This window comes from Corapipo altera, unplaced genomic scaffold, assembly GCF_003945725.1.
Source record: "Corapipo altera isolate COAL_440 unplaced genomic scaffold, ASM394572v1 301, whole genome shotgun sequence".
NCBI classification, from domain to species: Eukaryota; Metazoa; Chordata; class Aves; order Passeriformes; family Pipridae; genus Corapipo; species Corapipo altera.
The window spans coordinates 5,688,611-5,711,560 of record NW_020884926.1 but is presented as its reverse complement, the minus strand read 5'-3'; the positions used below and the strand labels follow the sequence as shown (position 1 = coordinate 5,711,560).

Sequence of the window (22,950 nt, the reverse complement as noted above, 5' to 3'; positions counted from 1 at the left end):
TCCTCATGGAAGAACTGAAAGATAATGAAAATATTTACCTTTTTTCCATGGCAGAAGGGGTGGAACTGGATGATTTTTAGGTTCCCTTCCAACCCAAACCAGTCTATGATTCTATGATTCTCTTCTGTTACCGAAGTACACTGAGTTTCTTGAGCACTTTCATCCGCCCACATATCTACCTAATGACTCTCTCCTCAACATTTTCCAATTTTTTGTTAACCTCCTTTTCAAACATAAAACTCAAAACTGAGCTCAATAGCCAGGATCTGCCTCTCAGCTCCAGAGACAGCATCCAACTCCTCGCTCAGGTTTGATATCCCTGGGTGTCCAAGATCACAGAATATGCTGAGGTGGAAGGGACCCACAAGGATCATCCAGTCCAATCCTCAGCCCTGCAAACATCCATCCCCAAGAGTCACACCCTGTGCCCCAGAGGATCATCCAAACACTCCTGAGCTCTGTCAGCCTTGGGGCTGTGCCCACTGCCCTGGGGAGCCTGGTCAGTGCCCAACCAGCCTCTGGGGGAAAGACCTTTTCCTGAGATCCAACCTAAAGCTCCCCTGACACAACTCCAGTCAGTCCCTGGGGTCCTGGCCTTGGTCCCCCCAGAGCAGAGCTCAGGGCCTTCCCCTCCTCTGCCCCTCCCCAGGAAGCTGGAACTGCAGTGAGGTCTCCCCTCAGTCCCCTCTTCTCCAGCTGAACACACCAAGTGCCCTCAGTGTCCTCCCACGGCTTCAAATCAAGGCCCTTCCCCATCTCCCTGTCCCTCCTTTGGACACTCTCTAATGGCTCAATATCTTCCTGACATTGTGTCCCCCCAAACTGCCCCAATATTGAGGTGAGGCCGCCCCAGGGCAGAGCAGAGTGGGACAATCCCCTCCCTGGCCCAGCTGGCAATGCTGGGCCTGATGCCCCCAGCCCTCCTGGCTGCCAGGGCCACTTCCCTGGCTCAGCCCAGCCCTCAGCCAGCTCTGCAGAGCTGCTGTTCCCTCTCCACAGGGCACATCCACTGTTTTTTTCAGCTGTGTCCACTGAGCTGGAGGGATGAGGTGGCTGCTGCTTCCTCACTCCTTGCCCCTCCCTGCAGCTCAGGGTCAGACCCAACCCCAGGGGACTGAGGCTGTTGCAGCATTTCCTATCATGCCCTGTGTCCTGCTGGGAGAGGGGTGAGAGACCCTCAATCCATCCAAAATTAGTGTAATTGGTAAAACTGCTCTGTAAAGCTTAGGGCAATTCATTATGATAAAGCTGACAAAAAGCAGCAGGGGGACATCACACAATGAAGAATTGTTTTGGGGCAATGGGAAACAAATAGGCCCATTTTCCTCCTTGATTTTATGTCTCTGAGTTGTTTTGAGGGTTCTTAGGCAGCTCCCACTCCAACCCATCCCCACCACACCACAACTCTGAACAGGACCAGGAGCCTCAGGACATCTGCTGAGGCACCTTCCTCTTTTATCCAACAAGAGCTTCCATCTAGGAACTGTTCCTTTCTCCCAGACTTGCTTTTTCAATATCCTAAGGAGATCTCCCTCCTATCCCATCTCTACCTGCCCCATCCCTGGAAGCTGGACTTGGAGCAACCTGGTCTAGTGTAAGGTGTCCCTGTCCATGGCAGGGGTGGAACGAGATGAGCTTTAAGGTCCCTTCCAACCCAAACCAGTCTGGGATTCTGGGATTCAGTATATTCTGGTTCACCCCATCCCAAGGTACACACCAGGGCTCCACACATCCTTATTGATAACAGACTGATAGCAGGAGCCAATTTTCTGTGTCTTAGGCCAACACAACTGCCAGGGGCTGTGGCTGCCACCAGTTTTTAGGAGGTCTGGCTCCCAGTGAGGTGATGCCATGGAACAAGCCCACCTCCAGTTACACACTGGACAATGTCCATGGCACTCCAGGGTCACTTCCAAGCCCGTGGAAGGTCACACTATGCAGGCTGGGAAGCTGGACTGCTGGTGTAAAGGGAATAAAATGGGAAAAGACAGTACCATCAGCCAAGGATGCAGCCAGGGAGCAGCCCAGGGGCTCAGACTCCACTGGCAGCATCGTCTGCAAATGCTCCCTGGGAGTGCCTGGTGGGACTGTGTGGCTCCAGTCTGCTGGAGGGACACCAGGACCTTTCCACAGCTTCTCTTTCATCATCTCTATACCCATTTGAAACGCTGCCATGCAATCTGCCCCCCACTTTGCTGCCAGCCCCCCCTTCACCTGCCAGTCCCAAGGCTCAGCCGCTCACTTCTTGCCAGACGGTCAGAGCTGTGGAGATCCCGGGAAAATCAAAGACTCCCCATTCCTCGGCTGGCTTAGCTGGGAGAGTCAGGTTACAGGCAGCAAACCCCTATCTCTGATCACACTAATACCACTAACCCATGTCATGTCAGACAGAGTCAACATTTGCTCTGGAAAACACTCACCACAGAGAGAGAGCAAAGCCAGCCCAGCCCGTGGCCTCTCCCCGGCAACACTTTGAAATCACCCAGGGGAAAACTGAGGTGAACAGCTGGGAGTTTTCCAGCATCTCCTCAGAACCCTCCTGACAGATCTTGGTCCCTGGAGTGTCAGGTTACCGGACTGGGGGAACTGCTTTTATTATAGGAGGGTCAGCAGGGAATTCTGGCATTTTCAATTACCCCCGAGCAGCAGCGGCTGTGATCCGGGGTCAGGATTAACTGCCTGACCCCCAGCTGAAGACAGAGTGGCAGGGAAATGCACCATGATGCTGCAAGGCACCAGCCAGTCCAGAGGCCACGGGACAGGGCCCTGAATGGGGAGATGTGGGGGAGAAAGTTGTGTCAGAGCATCTGGCAGGGGATGCCTGTGACTGCCCTGCCAGTGTGGACTTGGAAAACCTTGGGGGAAGGGGGCAAGTTTCCCTCCCACTGCCTCCACCCAGGGACTCAGTCTCACCAGGTAGCTCCAACATGTGGGGAACAGGATTCTCTGGGAGTCTGTTCCTCAGTACAGGGTTCTCAGAGCTCCTCCTGCACTTGGAGCCCACTGCAGAGAGGCTGAAGGGTGACACTGTGCAGTGGTGCTGTGATCCCTCATGGAGCAAGGGCCTCCCTGACCTTGAAACCACAGGGCTTAGTGACATCTAGGCTGGGATCCAGACTCCAGCAGCACTTGAAAAACTGTGTTTGAAGTGGCAGGAGCACACAGGGCCTCTGTGCAAGGCTTCAGGAAGTTGAAGTAGGCACAGGGGGTATGGGGACTGACCTCTGTTTCCCCAGCAAGGGCAGAGTGGAAACCCACGGCAACTCATTGCCCACTTTCCCAGAGACCTGGATGTCTTGCACCACTATCTCACCCAAAGGACACCTAAACCAAAGCAGCCCTCCTTGCCCTACAACACCCCAGTCCCACAAGGTCCCTAGCAGGTGACTGGCACTGAGCAATGGACCCACTCTCCCCAGTCCAGATCCTACCAAGGCTCCAGTTCTTTGTGCTCCTACCAAGCACATCCAGGTATTGAACTGAAAATGATTTCTCTGATTAAAAACTTCCTCATGCTTTTCTCAGTCAAGTTCTCTCCTGCTGTTGAAGCCTCGTGGGCTTTTGTGCCATGGGCCCTCCCAGGGAATGGATTTGGATTTGAGATGCCTTCCTCCAATGTGAGCACTGGAAGCATCATAGGGAGGAACATCTGGGTGAGGAAGGGAGGAAGGGAAGCTTCTCCTGACCTGCCCTCCATGGTGACCCTGGTGACCCTGCTTTGTGTGTAAATTCGGGCTGGAGACTTCCAGAAGCCCCACCACCAGCACCTGTGTGTGTGTGACTCTCTCCTGCTATAGGGGTTCACTATTCCTTGGACTATTATAACATTTGACCACCCAATTCCTTGCCCAGTCCCACCCCTGTGATGGCATTTCAGGAGCCACACACTTTTGGAATCAATACTCTCCAGCAGAAGCTGAGGAAAGCAGGGGGTGACAGACAGGACTGAGGCTCTCAAATAAACAACATTTGCCCTTAAAGCAGCAAAATCCTCAGGTCTGGGGTATTCCTGGTCTTGCTGGAGCTCCGGAAGGCTGGTGCTTCGCAGAGTGTGAGGTTTTTGTTCCCGAGGTTCCTGGCAAGGTGGCCCCATCAGGCTGGTGCCCACACTATGTCGAGTGTCTGGAAAACTTCCCAGTGGGCCCGGCCTCCAGCTCCTCGAGTCTGTAACTACAAAACACTGGAAAATCTTAAGAACATGGCAAAGCTGGTCCTGGCTCTGGCCCCACTTGGATCAAGGCAGGCTTTGGTGTAGATTACAGACTTTAAAGCAGTTGTTAATGCCACAAGCCCAGCGACTTGGCCCAGGCAGCCGAAGGCTTTGGCTGTCTTTGAGCTCTTTGTTTAATGGGGTTTGCAGTGCCCATTTGCATGTGCCACTGGGCTGTGGAGGAGGGCAGGGCTTTGTTCCCACACTGAGGAGGTGCTCCAGAGGATCCTGGCACCCCTCATGTGGCTGATGGAGAGGGCTGGGTTTACCCAGTGCCAAGGTTGTTCCCACCTCCTGCCCCCTCTCCATCTGCTCCAGATCAGGGACGTGATGATCATCAGCAGAAGGGCAGCAGGAATGCTGGCAGGAGCCAGACCCCCACGCCTTCAACTTGCCCCCCAGATTTTCCATAAAATGATACTTTTCCCAGAAAATGCCAATTAATTGCAATGAAAACTGTCCTCAGGAACAGCCTGATCAGAATTTCAAATATAGAAAGCTCAGAGTAGAGAAATATTTCTTGAGAGAGTCAGGCCTGTGCAGAGCATCCACAGAATCCCAGAACGGTTTGGGTTGGAAGGGACCTTAAAGCCCATCTCATCCCACCCCTGCCATGGGCAGGGACACCTTCCACCAGCCCAGGTTGCTCCAAGCCCTGTCCAACCTGGCCTTGAACACTCCCAGGGATGGGGCAGCCACAGCTTCTCTGGGCAACCTATGCCAAGGCCTCACCACCCTCACAGCCAACAATTCCTTCCCAATATCCCATCTAACCCTGCCCTCTGGCAGTGGGAAGCCATTCCTCCTTGTCCTGTCCCTCCATCCCTTGTCCCCAGTCCCTCTCCAGCTCTCCTGGAGCCCCTTTAGGCCCTGCAAGGGGCTCTCAGGTCTCCCTGGAGCCTTCTCCTCTCCAGGTGAACCCCCCCAGCTCTCCCAGCCTGGCTCCAGAGCAGAGGGGCTCCAGCCCTTGGAGTATCATCCCCTTGGACCCACTGAGTCTTGTTAATTTTTGACTGAACTTGTTCCCTTTCCCTCTTGCATGATAAATTCCACCAGGCCCTCTGTGTGTGGTGACAAAATTTTGGAAGTATCAGGGTTTTTTCTCAGAAAGAGCATTTCCTGCCCAGCCCCACAAATGCAGCTGCCTGCTGCACATCTGCCAGCATCAGGGATGGATGTGGAATGGGCTTGGAGGGACAGGCACAGTGAGCACCTTCCTGCCTGAGCAGTGCCAGGCAGAGACTCATCATTTCCCACAGACAGAGGGGAGCATTGAACCCCAGGGACCCCGAGAGGGACCAAGGAACACCTGGCCAGGAGGCTGCAGGAACCTCTTTGCTACAACCACCCATTACAACCCACACAAAGGCACCAGGGAGCAGCATCACCCCCCCAGGGAGTGCTCAGTTGTTCCGGCACTGGGACCCTGGAACTGGCCTCCAGTGTGTCCCTGCCTCCAGTGTGTCCCTGCATTCTCTGTGTCCCTGCCTCTCCTGTGTCCCTGCCTCCAGTGTGTCCCTGCCTCTCCTGTGTCCCTGTGTCCTGTGTGTCCCTGTGTCCTGTGTGTCCCTGCATTCCGTGTGTCGCTGCCTCTGACACCCTCACCTGCCCCAGGGCTGGCACTCAGAACCTGCACAAGAAGCCACAGCCCCATGGGCCATGTTTCCCAAGAGCAGCAGGAAAGGTAAATCACCCCTCTGGAACACGGGAGCAAAAGGTGAGCTCTGGAGCCTCTCCATCAGCTCCCAGCACTGCACAGAAAACAGGGATGGTGGCACGTTGGGAGAGGCCCTGGTTCACCAGAAGGGACTTTCCACCCCATCCATCATGGACAGGCTTTTGTTTTCTGCCTGAAGTCAGCTCCAGATGCACTGGAACAGGCTTCTGAAGCCCCAAGGCAGGTGTGGGAAAAAATGGAGTAAATTATGCAAAGATTCACAGAGTAAATTATGCAAAGGGAAGCCTGGGAGTCAGCAGGTGGTGGGAGGAGAAGGGCATCTGCCAGGGAAGGTACAGTAGTGCAGCCCAGCCCCTGCTCTGCCAACATTCCCCCCAACTGCCCACCACAGGAGCAGGGAGAGGATCCTGAAGAGCCAGCAGCTGGCAAAGCTCCTGCCATCTGCTGCAGATGGTCTCCAGTGGCAGGGGAGAAGGGATCTGGGCATGGCAGGATCTCTCCTGGGCACTGCAGGCTGGGGGGGGGTGCAGTGAAGGCAACAGGTTGGGACAAGTGAGGGGAGGAGGGCAGCAAATGTCAAGCCACATCATGTTTTGGTGGCTGTCAGGGTGAAGGTGGGAGCTGCAGATGAGGGAAAGAGAAGCAGGAAAGAAGGATGGCAGAACCAGGATGGTGACGTGGGTCCACGGGAAGGGAAGGTCTGGATCCTCATTGGGATAAGAGAAGCAGCCACAGGGATGTCAAGGTTTCAAGAGGTTTGGATCCTGGGAACAAATTGGCCAAATTGTCACATAAACACACCCAGTGAAGTCCCCAAAAGAAGAAGATTTAAGGGATCTCAGGACCTACAGTAGCCCAGCAGACACACTCCAGCTTGCTCTGTCACACGGGCAAACCCTGGCCCGGCTCCTCCATGTATGAGATGGCTCCAAAGCTCAGAAAATTTCTGCTTTTCCAGCTTTTGTGTCAGTTTTCTGCACAAGAAATACCCCACCAGATCTTGAAACATCAAGAAGTATGAGGCTACTTCTCATGGACCTCAGTTAAGTCCCCTCAGTTCAGCCTGACCCCATCGGGTCACCCTGGTCTCCCATTCAGGCAGTTCCCGGACAGATTTCACAGAATCACTTACAGCTTTAGTATTAGTTTTCCAAATTAAATGTTTTCCTGGTGTCCTGACAGAGTCTACTGCATTTCCTTAGAAAATCAGTGATCTCCTTGGGAAAAGAAAAGGCAAGAACAAGCTCCACAACCTCAAGTACAAGGACCTGATGGGCCGCCTGTCTCTTCATGGTTCATGTCAAGATTAGTTGCCTTCTTGAAAGGTGTTTTAGCTGAGACAGGACTGAATATGAGGATAATTCCCATTCCTGGAAGTGTTCAAGGCCAGGTTGGCTGGGGCTTGGAGCAACCTGGGCCAGTGGAAGGTGTCCCTGCCCATGGCAGGGGGTGGAACAAGCTGAGCTTCAAGGGCCCTCCAACCCAAACCATCCTGGGATTCTGTGATTCTAACTGGTATTCAGGTTGATCTAAAACATCTCTGGGCTTGAACCTTTGAAACTTAGTACAAAAATGAGCAATGGCCATAAATCATAGCTTGGGTGGGTCAGGTTGGACACTGGAAAAAGTTCCCTCACCAGGGGGTGGTGCAGATCCGGGACAAGTCAGTGGAACCATGGGGAGAGCTCTGCCTTTGGAGGTTATCAATAACTATTCACCCAAATCCATGCTCTGATGTAGCACTGGCAGGTCCTGCTGGCAGGTCCTGCTGTAGGTGGGAAGTTGGGTGAGAGATCTGAGGTGCTGAGATGCAACAATTTCCTCCTGCCTTTTATTCTGGAAGAAAAAATTGGGGCGTCAAAAACTTGTTCAAGTTCAAGGCCAGTTGGATGGGGCTTGGAGCAACCTGGTCTAGTGGAAGGTGCCTGTGACAGGGGGGTGAAACTGGATGAGCTTTTAAGTCCCTTCCAGCCCCAACCATTCTGTGATTCTATGATAAACAGATATTCCCAGCTTTGAAGCTCTGGAAAGCTCATTCCAACCCTTCGAGGTAATTTCTGCAAACACTTTCCCAGGTCCTTGTTTCACAGCCAAACAATTCCTGACTGTAACCAGCACACACAGGGCATGGCTGAACAGCATGAGGGGGAACAGGAGGTGCCATGATTCCCTACTTGTGTCCAGAGGACACCGCTGTGCATCCCTGGGAAGGAGGGAGCCAGCCAGATCTTGTGATACACAGTGAAAGTGAGAAGATAAAAGAAAGACTCGCTGTGCCCCAGGCAGTACAACTCTCCCCTCCCTGCTCAGCCAGCAGCATAACTAATGTGACAAGCAAACAGCAACCTTGGAAGGCTGGTGAGAAGGTCTAGTCCTACCCACCTCATACCTACACCTTGTCTGCTCCCCAGGCCCCTCTGTGCTCCCTGCTGCGTTTGGCAGCAAAGCTCCTGGGCCATGGCTGCAAGGGAATTGTTTTGGTTGAAGGTGAGGGAAAAATCCTCTTTTCTGGTGCTCTGCACTTCCCAGGATCTGTTTGGCTTCACTGCTCATGGCTGAATTCCTCAAAGTTTGCACCAGGACCAGGCTGGACTCAGTCCAGTCCCTTGGCACCCAGAGCAGAGCAGAGCCTTGCTTTGGACTGTTGAAACATTCATCTGTCCTTGAGATCACGGGCACCTCTGGGTCCTGTTGAGACAGCCCTGCCCAAAAGGCCTTGCCTGGCTGGGACACAGCCTGGCTGGGACACAACCTGGGCTGGGACAGCCACCACGAAGCTGAAATTCAAACCCTTCTGAGGCCTGGCATGAGTGTGGGGCAGAGGTGTGAGTCACACATCTCCCTGGCCAAAGGACACAGAGAATCATGGAATCATTAAGGTGGGAAAAGACCTCCAAGATCATCAAGTCCAACCTTTGAGTGAATGCCACCATGCCCACTAACCCATATCACCATGGCATGACATACTGCTGGATGTATTTTACTGCTGTAATATGCCACCCAGAATAATAATGCAAAAAATCATAACAAGTTTTCTGGATCCATGGAGAGGGAGAAATTGTCCCGATGGGTTTATCAGGACAGTGGATTGGTTTCCTGTCACACAGTCCTGGTATTCCCACTCTGTGGGCTGCTCAAGGCTCTCTGTGGCTCTGTTTGCAGCCAAGAGCCTCTGACATCAGCACTAATCCTCCCTTCTCATCCCCTATCACAAGAGTTGCTCACAAAAAAGACACATTCCCAAAAACCTGGATGTTCTCTTTCCCCCATCACTGGGAGGTTTTGAATTAGTCTCTGGATACTCCAGAGCCCAGGGCTTCTTCCTCATTTCTCAGGCCAGAGCAGCCACAGTTATCAAGAAGTGCCCTTCCCATATTTAACTCATCCCTGCCCACAGAGCCCTTTTCCTTGGCAGTTTTCCTGGCACACTCAGCCTGCCCATGGTGGGGTGGAGCCTGTAAATCCTCACAGCACCAGAGCTCTCCCCACAGCCCAATCCTCCCCAAAGAATGGCCACAAATCGTCAGTCAGGGGCTGTGTGTTGCCACCAGCAAGAAGAGCTGGTGCCTCACAGGGCTCTCAATTAGTCAAGTGTAATTATCCCAAGCACTGGGCCAGGCTCAGCTCCTTGACCCCTGGCTCCCCTTGGGATGCTGGCAAGCATCTCAGCCACCCTCTTGGCATGGATCTTTTGTTCAGGAATGGCTGGGAAAAGGCTCTTGGTGGCACCCCAAAAGCATGAGGGGCCACACTCTTAAGATGTGGTGAGTCCTGAATCTCCCTCCTGGAGGGATGCTGAGCTTTGGGTGCTGCTCAGCTGCAGTGTTTGACAGGCAGGGGAGTGGAGGTGAGTTGGGAGATGCACAGAACAGAGCTGGAGGTCAAGGAGAGGCTGCTGAGAGAAAACTCAGAGGTAACAGAAGGTACTTCCCAGGAAGGAAGTGAGATCATGCAAAGTTCGCTGGAATTTGGGTAGGCTGAGGACAGACCAGGGAGTAAGGAGGTGGTGGGAAGGGAATGATTCCAAGATGAGCTTGGAATAGCTCATCTTATTTCTGTTCTGCTGGGTCCTAGTCCTTTCTGATTTTCTGTACTTTGCAAAGGGAAGCATCACACCTCCTGTTAGAGCAAAACCTGCTCTTCTGGAGGTTAAACACCTTTGAGTTAAACACTCACTGCAATAGAAACCCACTGCAGTCAGAGCAGGATTGACTGCAGCCCCTTCCCTCTGGGAGAACAAGGTGAATAGAGTGTCACCCTCTCGGATCTCAGGTTTCCCTTTTGGGGTCACCAAACTGTCCCACCCCCAGTGCCACTGCCCCAGGTACACTCAGGCTGCTCTAGGAAGGGGGAGCTGCTCTAGGGGGGTTGTTTTCTTACTCTCTCACAGGAGCTTTTTCCTGGGGTCATGGAATGGTTTAGGTTGGAAGGGATACTAAAGCTCATCTCATCCCACTCCCTGCCATGGGCAGGGACACCTTCCACTAGCCCAGGTTGCTTCGAGCCCCGTCCAACCTGGCCTTGGATGCTTCCAGGGATCCAGGAGCAGCCACAGCTTCTCTGGGCAACCTGTGCCAGAGACTCACCACCCTCACAGCCAAGAATTCCTTCCCAATATCCTACCTAACCCTGTCCTCTGGCAGTGGGAAGCCATTCCTCCTTGTTCTGTCACTCCATATCAGTGTGGATGCTGAAGGATTTGTGATGCTGTTGGTGATGGGGCATCTCTGCTCATGCCCCACAGCACCAGTACAGGTGGTGCCCAGCAGCAGCCCCTGTACCCCTGGGTGAACCAGGGTGACTGTCCTTGCTTCCTGTAGGGCTGCAGGACCCTAGAGGCCGGTGTGGTGGGCACTTTGCAGGGAGCCCATCATCCAGGAGCACAACCCCACCACATATCCAGAGATGGAGCCCCATCTGGCTGCTCAGTGCAGAGCCAGGGCTTCCACAGCTTCCCCAGGCTGATCCCTCCCTCTGCTGCCTCTCCTCTCCCCACAACACCCTCCATTCTCCTGTCCCGGCTCTGCCTTTGTGTCTGCAGCTTCTGTTACCAACTGCTAATGATCTACATCAAGGCTGCCAGGCGGTTCAGAGCGTAAGCAGAAGAATTCAGAGCCTCTAATTACAGAGGAATTAGCAAGCAGACAGTTAGTGTTTAGTGCTAATGAATAGATACATTAAGAGAGACATCACACAGGCTGAGAAGTGTGAGGCCTGATAATAAAGGAGTGTCAAACTAGGAAAACACAAGGAGGAGGATCCAGGGGGCTGAAAAGGATTTGCCTGCAACTCAGCTCACTGGTTTTGCTCAGGTGGAAGCAGCCACAGGTAACACATGAAGGTTCAAGAACACCCAGAACTGCAAAGTATGAGCATGAAATGATGAATCCACAGTGCAGGACCATGGTGGGCAGGGGCAGAGCCCCTTCCCAGCCCCAGGTAGCATCATACCCACCCTATCTCCATCAGGGAAAGGAAGCTGAACTGGTCACTGTCCCAGACCTATTCTCCTCTCCTCTGTGTTCAGACCTGGCCCTGCTTGCCCCAAACCAGGGTTCAACACTCTCAGACCTGCCTTCAGGGCTTCAAACACACCCTGACCCTGCGATCCTGAGCTCACAGCAGGTCAGAGGTCACTATGCTGGTTCACCCAGACATTTTTGCAGGTTCCCTCTATCCCCATGCTCTGAAAATGACGCCCCCAAGTGATGCCCACCTGCCTCACTGCTGCTTTACTCCAGCCCAAACACCCCATCCCCTGCAGCCAGCACACACCAGTCTCCAGGCAATTCAGTGCAAACACAACCACCACCAACAGCTGCCAAATTTAGTCCTGAAGGTCAGGTAGTGTCCAGGGCAGGTTCAGAGGGACCACAGAGTCTCTCCTGCTCCCACCCAGGCCTGTGCCTCACTGGCAGGCTTCCAGCTTCATCCGATTAATCCAAGCCCCAGCCCGTGCCCAGCTCCAGATGGTTTCCAGGTGGCCTAGGAGAGCAGCCCCTGGCCAGCAGCTCAGTGGGACACCCTGCCAGCAGCACAGCTGCCAGGGGGCTGCTGGGGACCCTCCCAGGAACAGCACTACCAGCCACCCTGACACATCACTTCCCCCAGCAAACCCACCCTGCCCAGAGCTGGAGACCCCAGATGAAACCCTCCCAGCCCTCTCCTTCATCTGCCTCACCAAGGTGGCTCTGCACTGGCACTGGACCTGGAGCAGATTTCCAGATGGTTGTCCCATATATTCATCTCCCAGCCTCCCTCCTTTGCTTTCCCAGTCTGACCTGTCTCTCTCTACGGTCTAAGCAGGAATTGCAGCTCATATCAAAATGCTGGGGCCAATCTCACCTTCCCTCCCCAGGAACCAGGAGCTGCCGCTGTGACTGCAACACTCTGACAATGCCTGCAATGGTGCTTCAAGGGAAAAGCTTCAGGAACAGTCCTACCCAGTGCCCCAGAGCAATGTGGCACCAGGGGACAGTGGCACAAGCTGTTCCATTGTGGGGACAGGGAGGGCAGCTCTGCCTTGGGGCACGCTCCAGCTTTTCACTGAAATAAGGGGGTATTCTCACAGCCAGGGCTTGGGATTTATCCAGGAATTGCCAGGCACTCTGGTCACCACCAACGTGACGTCTCACCCCACCCCTTCTCCCCTTCCCCCCTTCCAGCCCTGTTCACCCCAGCAGTGACCAGGAGATGCTGCCCACCCCCTCCCCACCCTGCTGGCAGCCAGGGATCCTCACCAGCCTGGTTGGTGGTGATGTTCACAGATGCAAACTGCGGGGAGAAGGGGCTCTGGTCGGTGACTCCGTTCACAGCCTGGATCTCGAAGGTGTACTGGGTGTGTGCCAGCAGGTCGCTGATGTAGATCCGGGGCTCCGTCAGCCCCAGCTGGCGGGGGGCAAACTGCACGTTGTCCCCGCAGCGCGTGCAGGCCCCCCGGCCCGACCCACAGCTCTTGCAGATGATGTTGTACACCAGGTCCTCCCGCCCTCCTGAGTCCCGGGGGGGGGTCCACTCCAGCATCAGGGAGGTCTCGTTCACGCTGGAGATGACGGCCTGGGGGGCGGATGGGATGGCTGTGGAGGGAAGACACAGAGAGGTGTGAGAGCCTCACTGCAGGACCAGCTGCACCACCCACTCCTGATCCCAGCAGGCACACGCTGAGCCGGGTGCTTCTCTTGGTGTCAGGGATGTGTGGAGCAAGCTGGATAGCCAACGGCAAGAGTGGGAATAAAACCTGTCCTCTTATCCCAGGTAATTCGATTGTGTGATATCCCAAGGTTCTCGTCCAGTTACAGCCCCAGAGTGAAGTCATCACACTGCCTAGAGCAGCACAAACCAACCCAGGTTTCTGTCCCCTCTGGCCCCAAGTACAACAGACCCACACCTGCAAAGCTCCTCTGGACAAGCCTCCCCCAAAATCCCACTGGGATAGATGCATTTGTCAAGCATCCCTTGATGAGCATTTCCTTTCCACCCCCAGTGCCGCCCCTCCCAGTTGCCCAGACACACATACTGGTGCAGGGCATGTCCACGGGGTCGGCGTCTGCCCGGTAATATCCATTCCTGCAGACACAGTTTGTGGCCCCTTCTGAGGTTGTCCGGCTGTTGATGGGACAGTGGACACATCCTTCATCCCCTTGGCTGGCCTTGAACGTCCCTGAGGGGCAGCCTGGAAGGGAACAGAGAGCAGTGGTGAGGAGGGGGCTGGTGGGGACACCCAGAGCCCAGCACCATTGCCAAAAACACCCCTTGGGGTTTTGCAGATACCAAACCCAAACCCTGACAGTTGGAAGTGAACACAGTGGAGAAGGAGAAGCTGGTTTGAAGGCCCTGAGGACGCACCTGCAGAGATGGGTGCCCATGCAGATATCTCTGCCCCCATCACAAGCACAGAACACAGGCTGCAGGAATGCAAAGGGGAGTTTTAGCCACTGTCACGTAAGAAGACACCAGTGGCTGTTCCAGGTCAGACCATGGTCACCAGAATCCTCTCCCCAACAGTGCTGGTGATTGAAGGGGGGTTATCTTGGATCTCAGGAAAAGGTTCTTTGCCCAGAGGGTGGTGGGGCACTGAACAGCCTCTCCAGGGCAGTGGGCACAGCACCAAGGCTGACAGGGCTCAAGGAGTGTTTGGACAGTGCTCTCAGGGACAGGGTGAGATCGTTGGGGTGTCTGTGCAGGGCTGAGGGTTGGATTGTTGTGGATGATCCCTTCCAACTCCAGAAATTCCATGATTCTGTGACCACCCAAGGAGGAGGACATGAGCCAGGCACACATGTTGCCCTCAATACTTCCCCACCCTCCAATGATTTGTAGCTGTCTAAGGTGCAGGCTCTTCCCATTTTGCATCCCATGTGGGGTGTTTCTTCCACTAAGTTGCCCAGTCCTTTTTTTATTCCCTACAAATGTTCTGCACCCACAGAGCCCCGTGATGCAACCACATGCTGCATGAAGAAACTGCTGCCCTCTGCTTTGAAGCCACCAGCTGCCACTCCTGATGCCACCCCACACTTCCACTGGGAAGGGACCCTCAATCATCATCCACCTTCTCCATGACCTCAAGGGTCCAAACCTCTGTCGTGCCCCACGCAAGTGGCATAACAACATTCACTATTTTATTCTCTTTTCCCATAATCAGCAGCACCCAAATTATTTTTAACCACCAATGTACCATGAGGGAAATAGGGCCAACTCCTAGTCTATCTCTGTGCAGGTGGGTGTGAACTGGTCTAGTGGAAGGTGTCCCTGCCCATGGCAGGAGGTGGAACGAGATGCTCTCTCACCCTAAACCATTCTGGGATTCCAGGATTCCACGAAGCTGGGGCTGTTTTCTCCAACTTGTATCACCTCAAGTCTATTGAATTCCAACTGCCTCCTCATTCCCTGGTCACACCATCTCATAAGGTCCTTCTGCAACTCTCTATACCCAGTCTTTGTCTTCATGACTTTGTGGGTGTGGCACTTGGGGACACGGGTCAGTGGTGGCCATGGGCTAATGATTGGACTTGATGATCTTAGAGGGCTTTTCCAACCCTAATGATTTTATGGCTCAGTGTCACAAGCAAATTGTGATCCTGAGTCACAGCAGCAGCCTGCTGGGCTCTACCCTACAGGGGCTCAGACCTCTGAGCCCCCCATGGATGAAGAAGATGCTCCATGAGCAGCAGCCACGTGTGTTCAACCCGGCAGGGTGGGCGAGGGTGGCAGAGCAGGTGGCTGATGAAAGCTGGACCACTGTAACACAGCACTGACAAATCCAGCACACGTGGCTAAAAACAGCACTGCAAAGCTTCCAACACCACAAAACCCCTTCCAAGCCCAGGGATCACCCCTGCCCAAGGAAAAGCTCAGCTTGGAGTATTTCTCCATGGTTACTCCTGGTGGTGACCTTCCCCTGCTGCTAATTCTGGTGCAGCCTGAAGAGCCTGGGGGGTGGCAGGTGCTTTCTGTGCTGAAATGAGTTAAACAAACTTCTCCTTCAGCTGCCTGCCAAGGCTTCCAGGAATGAGGCAGATCAGAACACAGCCTGGGAAAAACATACACTTGGGGTTGCTGTAAGCAAGAGCCATTGCTGGGAAGCAGCTACTTTTTTTCTTCGGGGAAAAAAAAAAAAAAAGGAGAAAAAAACAAGGGTTGATTTTTTTCCGTTTTCCTCTCCCTTCCTCCCCACAAAATGATTCTGGGTTTCCAATGAGAAAAGCTCTATGGAAAAATTCCACCAGTCCCTCCTGTCTCCTACGGTCAAAGGAGCTGTGGAAAAACCGGATTCTCCTCATGTTTCTGGATCTTTCCACCCTGTTCTTATGTGTTTGACTCCATTTCTGCCTCCATTCCCTGGGACCAGCCCATCTCAGAGGGTGTTGAGCTGTCAGGAGAGGTGATGGCCGGGCAGTTCTCCATTACCCAGGAGAGATGTGACTGTAGCTGAAATGATAACAGGGTCCTTGCACTAATACCAATATTTGAAACACCGTGAGAACAACACACAAAATTGCTCCAGTCTGACATCCAGGGCAAAATACAGGATCATTTGATCCAAGATGGTTTAAGACAGGAGCATCTTTCACCTTCCTGAGGCTTATTCCAAAAATAACAACTTTCCTGTAAGGCTTCTTCTGCATCAAGATAGAGAGACACCCAAAAAATGCCCACGCTGTGGAGACATAGTGGAGACTGACCCCAAGGGATGAAAACATTCCCCACATTTGCCCTGGCACAGGTTGATAGCTGGACAGGGATAAAAATTGGGGCTGAAGGGTTCCCCAAAATACCAAGCTGGGGTGCTGAAACTCTTTGCATGGGCCAACAACACAAAGCCAGAAGTTTTGGCAAGTCCCTTCCTCCCCAGGAGGTCCCACTTGGGATGAAATAATCCTGGAAAAATCAGCATTTCTCCAAAGATGAATGTTCTGAAATCATGCAGAAAGACAGGAAGATCACTGAAATTTGATGCAAAGTCCCCTTTTTATTTATTTATTTTTCTCAAGTAATGACAACCTCCAGAAGTAAAATAAATGAGCGTTGTGTTCAAAACTGTTCTGCTCCCTTCAGGTCTTCCCCCGGGTGAGAAAACAGCTTTTCTTTTGGAATCCACCCAATTTCTTGTTTGCAGAGTAAACAGCAAATCAGAAGTGAAATCTTCACACAGTGGCTAAACCCCCTCCTGCCTGAACAATGTGAATGTTCTCACCATGTGCTGAAGGAATCATGGAATCACAGACTATCCTGAGCTGGAAGGGACCTACAAGGATCACCCAGTCCAACTCCTGGCCTGGCACAGGACACTCCAACAATCCCACCCTGTGCCTAAGAGGATCATCCAAATACTCCTTGAGCCCTGGCAGCCTTGGGGCTGTGGCCACTGCCCTGGGGAGCCTGATCCAGTGCCAGAGGAGAAACCTTTTCCTGATATCCAGCCTGACACAGACATGAGGACTCCCCAGTTTTCTGCCCCAGGAGGTGACAGCAGCTTTGGGACATGCTGCTTCCCCTTAGGATTGCAGTGAGGGCAGGGACAGAGCACCCCTAGAAATTCCTGCTCAGAAAGAGGGAATTGAAACAGCAAAAGCACAGAAATTCCTACTTCATCCAAGAATCCTTTATCCCTGGAAGGTGATTACGGAGACAGGGGCTCTGGCCCCATCACTGAAGCAGCTTCCCACGGGGTCCCACAACTCCAGACCTACTTAGAGGATGCAAACAGGGGTTCACAGGGAACATATGGACCTTTAATTGCTGCACCTATCCAGGGATGGCTGTCTTGTTGAGACACAGCCAAGACAGCCTCAAGTCCTGGCTGTGGCTCTCCCAAAGAGGATTTGGAACGCTGAGCACCACCAGTGTCCTTGTTTCCCACTCACTCCTTCCCAGGACATGGAAAGGTGGTTATGCCTGGGCAGGCATGTGCTTTGGGAATCATAGAATAACCTAATTTGGAAGGGACCCACCAGGATCATCGAGTCCAGCTCCTGAAGGGAATGGAATGCCAGGGAGAAGGAGCCACGAGGGGCCCTGCCCTCCTCTGCAGAGGAACATGTTAGGATCTGGGAGGCAAGGCCACCCCTGCAGCATCTGCTGCTGGAGGCAGAGCTGGCACCAAGCTTCCAGCCCTCCTGTCCTGGGGCAGCTCAGCAGGAAAAGGCATCCCACGGCTGAGCCTGAAGGAAAAGCCTTCAGCCAAACATGCAGGAGGGCCCACAGAGGGGACCCCTGTTCCCTCATGTCTCACTGCCTCTCTCTAACCAACTGTTTAATTAATCCAACCTGAGCAGGGCAGGCTCCAAACAGGCATCCCAAACTGCCCTGGCCTCCAGAGCCCACCCCAGATCTCTCCTGCAAACAGCTCTGATTCATCAGCTCCTTCCTGCAATAAAAGCTCCTAAAATGGCACCTTCAGCCGATGGCTCTGAGGGAGGGAGGGCCCTCCTCGCCCCCTTTGCCTGGCTCTGTTTCTCCTGGCACAAGGATCCCTCCACTCCAGTGAGGCATTTTAAAGGGCTGATGGAAACCAGGCAGTCCCAGCTCTGTCAGGATCCTCCAGAAGCCTTAAATCCCCAGCCTTATCTCCCCTCTGCCTCCCTTCTCCCTGCGGGCCCGAGGTGGGGGCAGTGGCACATCCTGCCTCTCCCCCTCCTCCACAGACAGGACACACCAAAATGGGGAAATCATCGGGTTTTAAGAGTCCATAAGAACCTGGAAAGGCTTTCTGGGAGGAAAATCTTGGGGTTTTAAGAGTCAGTAGGACACCAGAGAGTCTTTTTTTTGGGGGGCAATCGTTGGGTTTTATTGGTCCCTAGGAATCTTTCTGGGAGAAATCTTTTGAGTTTTCAGCATCTGTAAGACACAGAAGAATCTTTTCAGGGGAAAAATCTTTGTATTTAAATAATTTGAAGGACACTGGGAGGCTTTTTTGGGGGTGAATCTTTGTGTTTTAACAATTTGTAGGACACCGGACGGGCTTTTTGATGGGGAAAATCATTGAGTTTTAAGAGTAAGACCCTGGAGAGACTTTTTTTTGGGGGGGGAAATCTTGGAGTTTTTAGAGTCTGTAGGACACAGAAGGTGTTTTTTGGGGAAAACCTGATGATTTTTGGAGTGTCCTCATGGGAATTCCCCAGACTAGCTGCTGTTCTATGGTGACTGTGACTGTGGGTACCACATGTACTGCCTGACCCTTCTGGGTCTCTACTGTTTGTGGTGTGTGGGTGGTATTTTCCTACATTCTGCCCCTTGTGCCTTGATCCTTGTTTTCAGTTCTGCATCCAAACGGTCTCACTTTGTTTCACCTGTGAGTTTGTCCTTTCTCTCCTTGTTCCTGTCCCCTGTCCCACACACGATGGTGTTTATGCCCTTAGTGAAAGGCTGAACTCTGGACAACCCAAAGGAGCGACTCTGCCCATTGCCTTTGGATCTGCTCCCACTTCTGCCGTGGTCTCTCCAGCCTGGAGAGCGCTGGAGGGAAGAGGATTCCTTGAGGAGGCAGGTGGTGACACTCAAGCCCCTTAGACATTGGAGTTGGCTGTCAGCTTGGAAAGGGCAAGGATCTGGGACCTGCAGGTGCCAGCTCTCTGCACTTGCCCTTTCTGGGGCCACACAGGTCCTCCAGTTTCCTTCCTGATAAATTTAATTAGCGGCCTGTGCTGTTACCTCACGCTCGAGATAAGCAATTAATGCCACTGCCAGGTGCTGTCACTGCCAACAGCTCTGACAGCATTTGGAGAGCAGAGGAGAGAAACACAGGAGGGAAAACAGGGTTAAATGAGATTAACTGGAGGGGAATGTGTTTAGGCACCTCTGTGATGTGGATTACAGAGTTTGTCAATAAAGGGAGAAGTCCCAATGCAAATGTTCCTGTTTAACCCCGTCATTCTCCACAGGACAGGAATGGAAGCAGACAACACAGGCTGAAAAATCATCCTCCTGGATTTTAGACAGTCCCCATGCCACTGACTGGACCAGCATCCTGCACCTCACCAGCAGCTCCAGGAGATCCCCTGGGTCCCATCTCCTGCCTAGCACAGGCACTGCTGCTCCAGCCTCCCAGCTGGAGTGCCAGGACTCCAAACCCCACATCCCCTATAATAGTGTTTCCCCTCCCAGCCTCCTCATCTGCCCCCCAGCTTCATTCCAGGGCTCCTTCAGAATTGCCCTGACAAGGACTTCCACGTTGCTCCCTGCCCATATGCAGCTCATCACCAAGAGCTCACATCTTGTTCTCACTAACATTTCCCCTTTCCTGTGGTCCACAGGCAGAGGGGCAGGGCTGGGGCAGCACAGGGACTGTGGGACTGTGACAGGACCTCAGTGGTGGGGTGTCACAGGGGTTTGGAGAGGACCAGGCAGGGCAGACCGAGGTCCTGCTCTGGGAGCTCCCCAGAAGACCACGCTGGGGGGTTCTGCTAGGGACAAATATACCCTGACCTTCCAGCCAGGCTGTCCTCAGCCCAAACAAGCTCCCAAGAGCAGGAAAACTGCACAGGCCAAGGATTCAGCCTTTTGGACACCATGAGACAACCAACAGTGGTCATCATACCAAAGCCAGACAGTTACAGTCCCCCTGCTTTTCTGAGAGCATCCCAGGATAGCCTGAGGCAGAACCAGCTTCATCCCAACCCTGGCAGCTCTCTCCCAGTGCCACCAGCAGCAGGGCTGAGCCTTGGCTGGGAGAGGCTTCGTGTTGGGGCTTCCCAGTAAATTCCCCCCACAGGTTCCTCGGGGTTCACAAGGTCACCTCCCCAGCAGCACCACTCCCAGGCTGCAGCACCTGGTGAGCCCAGCACACCTGTGGGCACACACACACACCTGAGAGCCCCCCCTGCTCGGGGGGGCACATCCATCAGCACTGATGGGATTCAGCTGTCAGGGAGAAATGCCAGGAATTTCTTACCTGCCCGGTCAGCTCTTACATCATCAGCCTGGTTCAGCCTCTCCAGCCCCTCTTAAAGAGAAATGGAATTCTCTTAAAGAGAAATAATCCATCACTTGTCCTGCCAGGGCTGTGCACACACGCAAGGGGAGAGGACTTCCCTGTTCCTGGTTGGGGTCAGGCTCTGCTCCCAGGGAACAAGCAACAGGACAAGAGGAAATGGCCTCAAGTTGTGCCAGGGAAGGTTTAGATGGGATGTTAGGGAACATTTCTTCACAGAAAGGGTGGTCAGGCACTGGAACAGGCTGCCCAGGGCAGTGGTGGAGTCCCCTAACCTGGAAGCATTCCAAAAACATGTGGATGTGGCAACTGGGGACATGGGTTAGTGGTGGGCCTGGCAGTGCTGGAGGGATGGCTGCACTTGGTGATCTCAGAGGGCTTTTCCAACCTAATGAGATTCCATGATTCTATGATTCTATCCAAAGGAGACGTGGATCTGGATATTCATCATGCTACTGTAGGCCACAGGTGGCTGCAGCCCAAAAGCTGAGCTCACAGCTCTCTTCCAGAGCCCAGTGTCCCTGTGGGAAGCTGAAACCAGGTGCTGAGTTTAGAGGTCAGGAGCACAGGTGCCTTCAACCTCCTGGCTCCTGCAGGCAGCTGCAGAGCACCCCAGGATGTAGCTCCAAGACCAAGCTCAGCAGCCAGCAGTGCTCTCCTGAAGCACAACATTCCCACCCCTGGGATGCCGAGTGCTGCCTGCCCAGGAGCAATCCCAGTGCCAGACATGGGGTGATCAGGACACTGCCAGTGCCTGTGCAGTTTCAACCCCAAAACCTTGTCTCGGTGGCTTGGCAGGCACAGAAGGATCCAGAGCTTCAGGGGCTGGAAAATGGCACTGCCTGGAAAGCCTGGGGTGATTCCCATGGAGCAGTGGAGCACTGCCTCCAGCTCTGGGGTCCTCGGCACAGGAAGGATGTGGACCTGGTGGAGTGAATCCAGAGGAAGCCACGGAGATGCTCCAAGGGCTGCGGCCCCTCTGCTCTGGAGCCAGGCTGGGAGAGCTGGGGGTGCTCAAATGGAGAAGGGAAATTCCAGGGAGACCTGAGAGCCCCTTCCAGGGCCTAAAGGGGCTCCAAGAGAGCTGGAGAGGGACTGGGGACAAGGGATGGAGGGACAGGACAAGGGGGAATGGCTTTCCACTGCCAGAGGGCAGGGTTAGGTGAGATATTGGGGAGAAATCCTTCCTTGTGAGGGTGGGGAGGCCCTGGTACAGGTTGCCCAGAGAAGCTGTGGCTGCCCCACCCCTGGAAGTGTTCAGGGCCAGGTTGGACAGGGCTTGGAGCAACCTGGGCTAGTGGAAGGTGTCCCTGCCTATGAGAGGGGGTGGGATGAGATGAGCTTTAAGGTCCCTTCCAACTCAAACCATTCTGGGATTCTGTGATTTTATTTTGATATTTTAAAGATGCTTTTCAGGCCACCAGCACATCCCTTTTCCCTCAGCATAAGCACTGTGGACCCACAGAGCGTTTGTTCAAACCCTGAGCCAGCTTTCTCCTAGAGCTCTCCAGAAGAATTTAGGACTTTCACATTTTGTTACTTTGTTTGGTCTTGTTTAAATGTTTCCCAAAGCTCCTGCCTGGGAGAGCTCTGCCTGGGGAGGGAGGTATGTTAACCATTATGGGAACAGCTCCCGAGGTTTTAACACAGGGAAAGGAGCAAACCAAGCAAGCAAGTGGTGACATCAAAGTTGCACTGATGGAAAAGCCCTAATCCTATAAACCCTTCCTGCTTTAATTGGTGTTAAAACAAAGATAATCTTATCTCATCCCTATAAAAGAAGGGATAGGACGTTCTCTCTAAAAGCCTTTCTAAAAGCCCTCGTAAACTTGACAAACATTCCATGTTTCCAGCCCGAGGAGAATGGCTTTAATCCTAAAGAAACAGGAGAGTAAGGGAGCTTTCCCTGGACAAGAGCCCTTCCAGTGGAGGGTGTCTCAACCCTCTTGGTCCTGGTGCAAATCCAGAGTCACACCCCTGGCACCTTGGGGCTGCTGGGGACAGGCACAGACCCTCCCAGAACCAGACACAGACTTGGGGGACCAGAGCAGGCAGGGACCAAGTGATGTCTGCATGTCCCCAGTGTGAACAGAGCCAGGATAAGGCCCCCAAATGGGTTTTTCCCTCCCCCTCCAGGGGCTCTAAGTGCTTCTGTGGCTGCTCAGTGTTTTCACCTGTGAATCACTCATCTCCACTCCACTCCTCTGTCCAAGATATTGGAGGATCAGGATTTAGGGTGGAGGACAGAGCCTGAGATGGAGCCTCTGGAGAAATTCCTACCTGACCCTGAGGCCCCAGCCCACTCAGTCAGTGGCACTATTCCCAAATTGCCCTGCTTTGACTTCCCCCAGCATGAGGAGCAGAGCCCTCCCACCCCACACTCCGCTCCCCACCTCCAGCACTGCTCTGCAGACCCCTCCAGCTGCACTTCCCAGGGCACAAGCAGCTTTTCCAGGTGGAGGTGGGGGCGGCCAGGAGCCCTTCAGGGAGGGGTGGGCACGTTCAATCATTACATTATAACTTAGCACCCAGTTTGGACAAGTTTAAAGCACTGCCAGTTGGTTTGGCGCCAGCAGCTGCTGTCCAGATGATGCCATTGTTCTGTGTCAGCCCTGGGTGCTGAGCAGGGCTGGC

General features: G+C 53.6%; 1 protein-coding gene across 4 annotated transcripts in view; it reads right to left on the bottom strand.

Moving 5' to 3' along the window:
- Positions 1 to 22,950, bottom strand: part of EPHB2 (EPH receptor B2) — a 136,074-nt gene that overhangs the window by 30,362 nt on the left and 82,762 nt on the right. For all 4 annotated transcript variants that reach the window (XM_027658010.1, XM_027658013.1, XM_027658011.1 and 1 more), the window contains exons 4-5: positions 13,405 to 13,560; positions 12,629 to 12,964 (exon numbers count right to left, since the gene is read on the bottom strand). In XM_027658010.1, the coding sequence (XP_027513811.1) occupies positions 12,629 to 12,964; positions 13,405 to 13,560 (492 nt within the window). The remainder of the gene's footprint in view (positions 1 to 12,628; positions 12,965 to 13,404; positions 13,561 to 22,950) is intronic.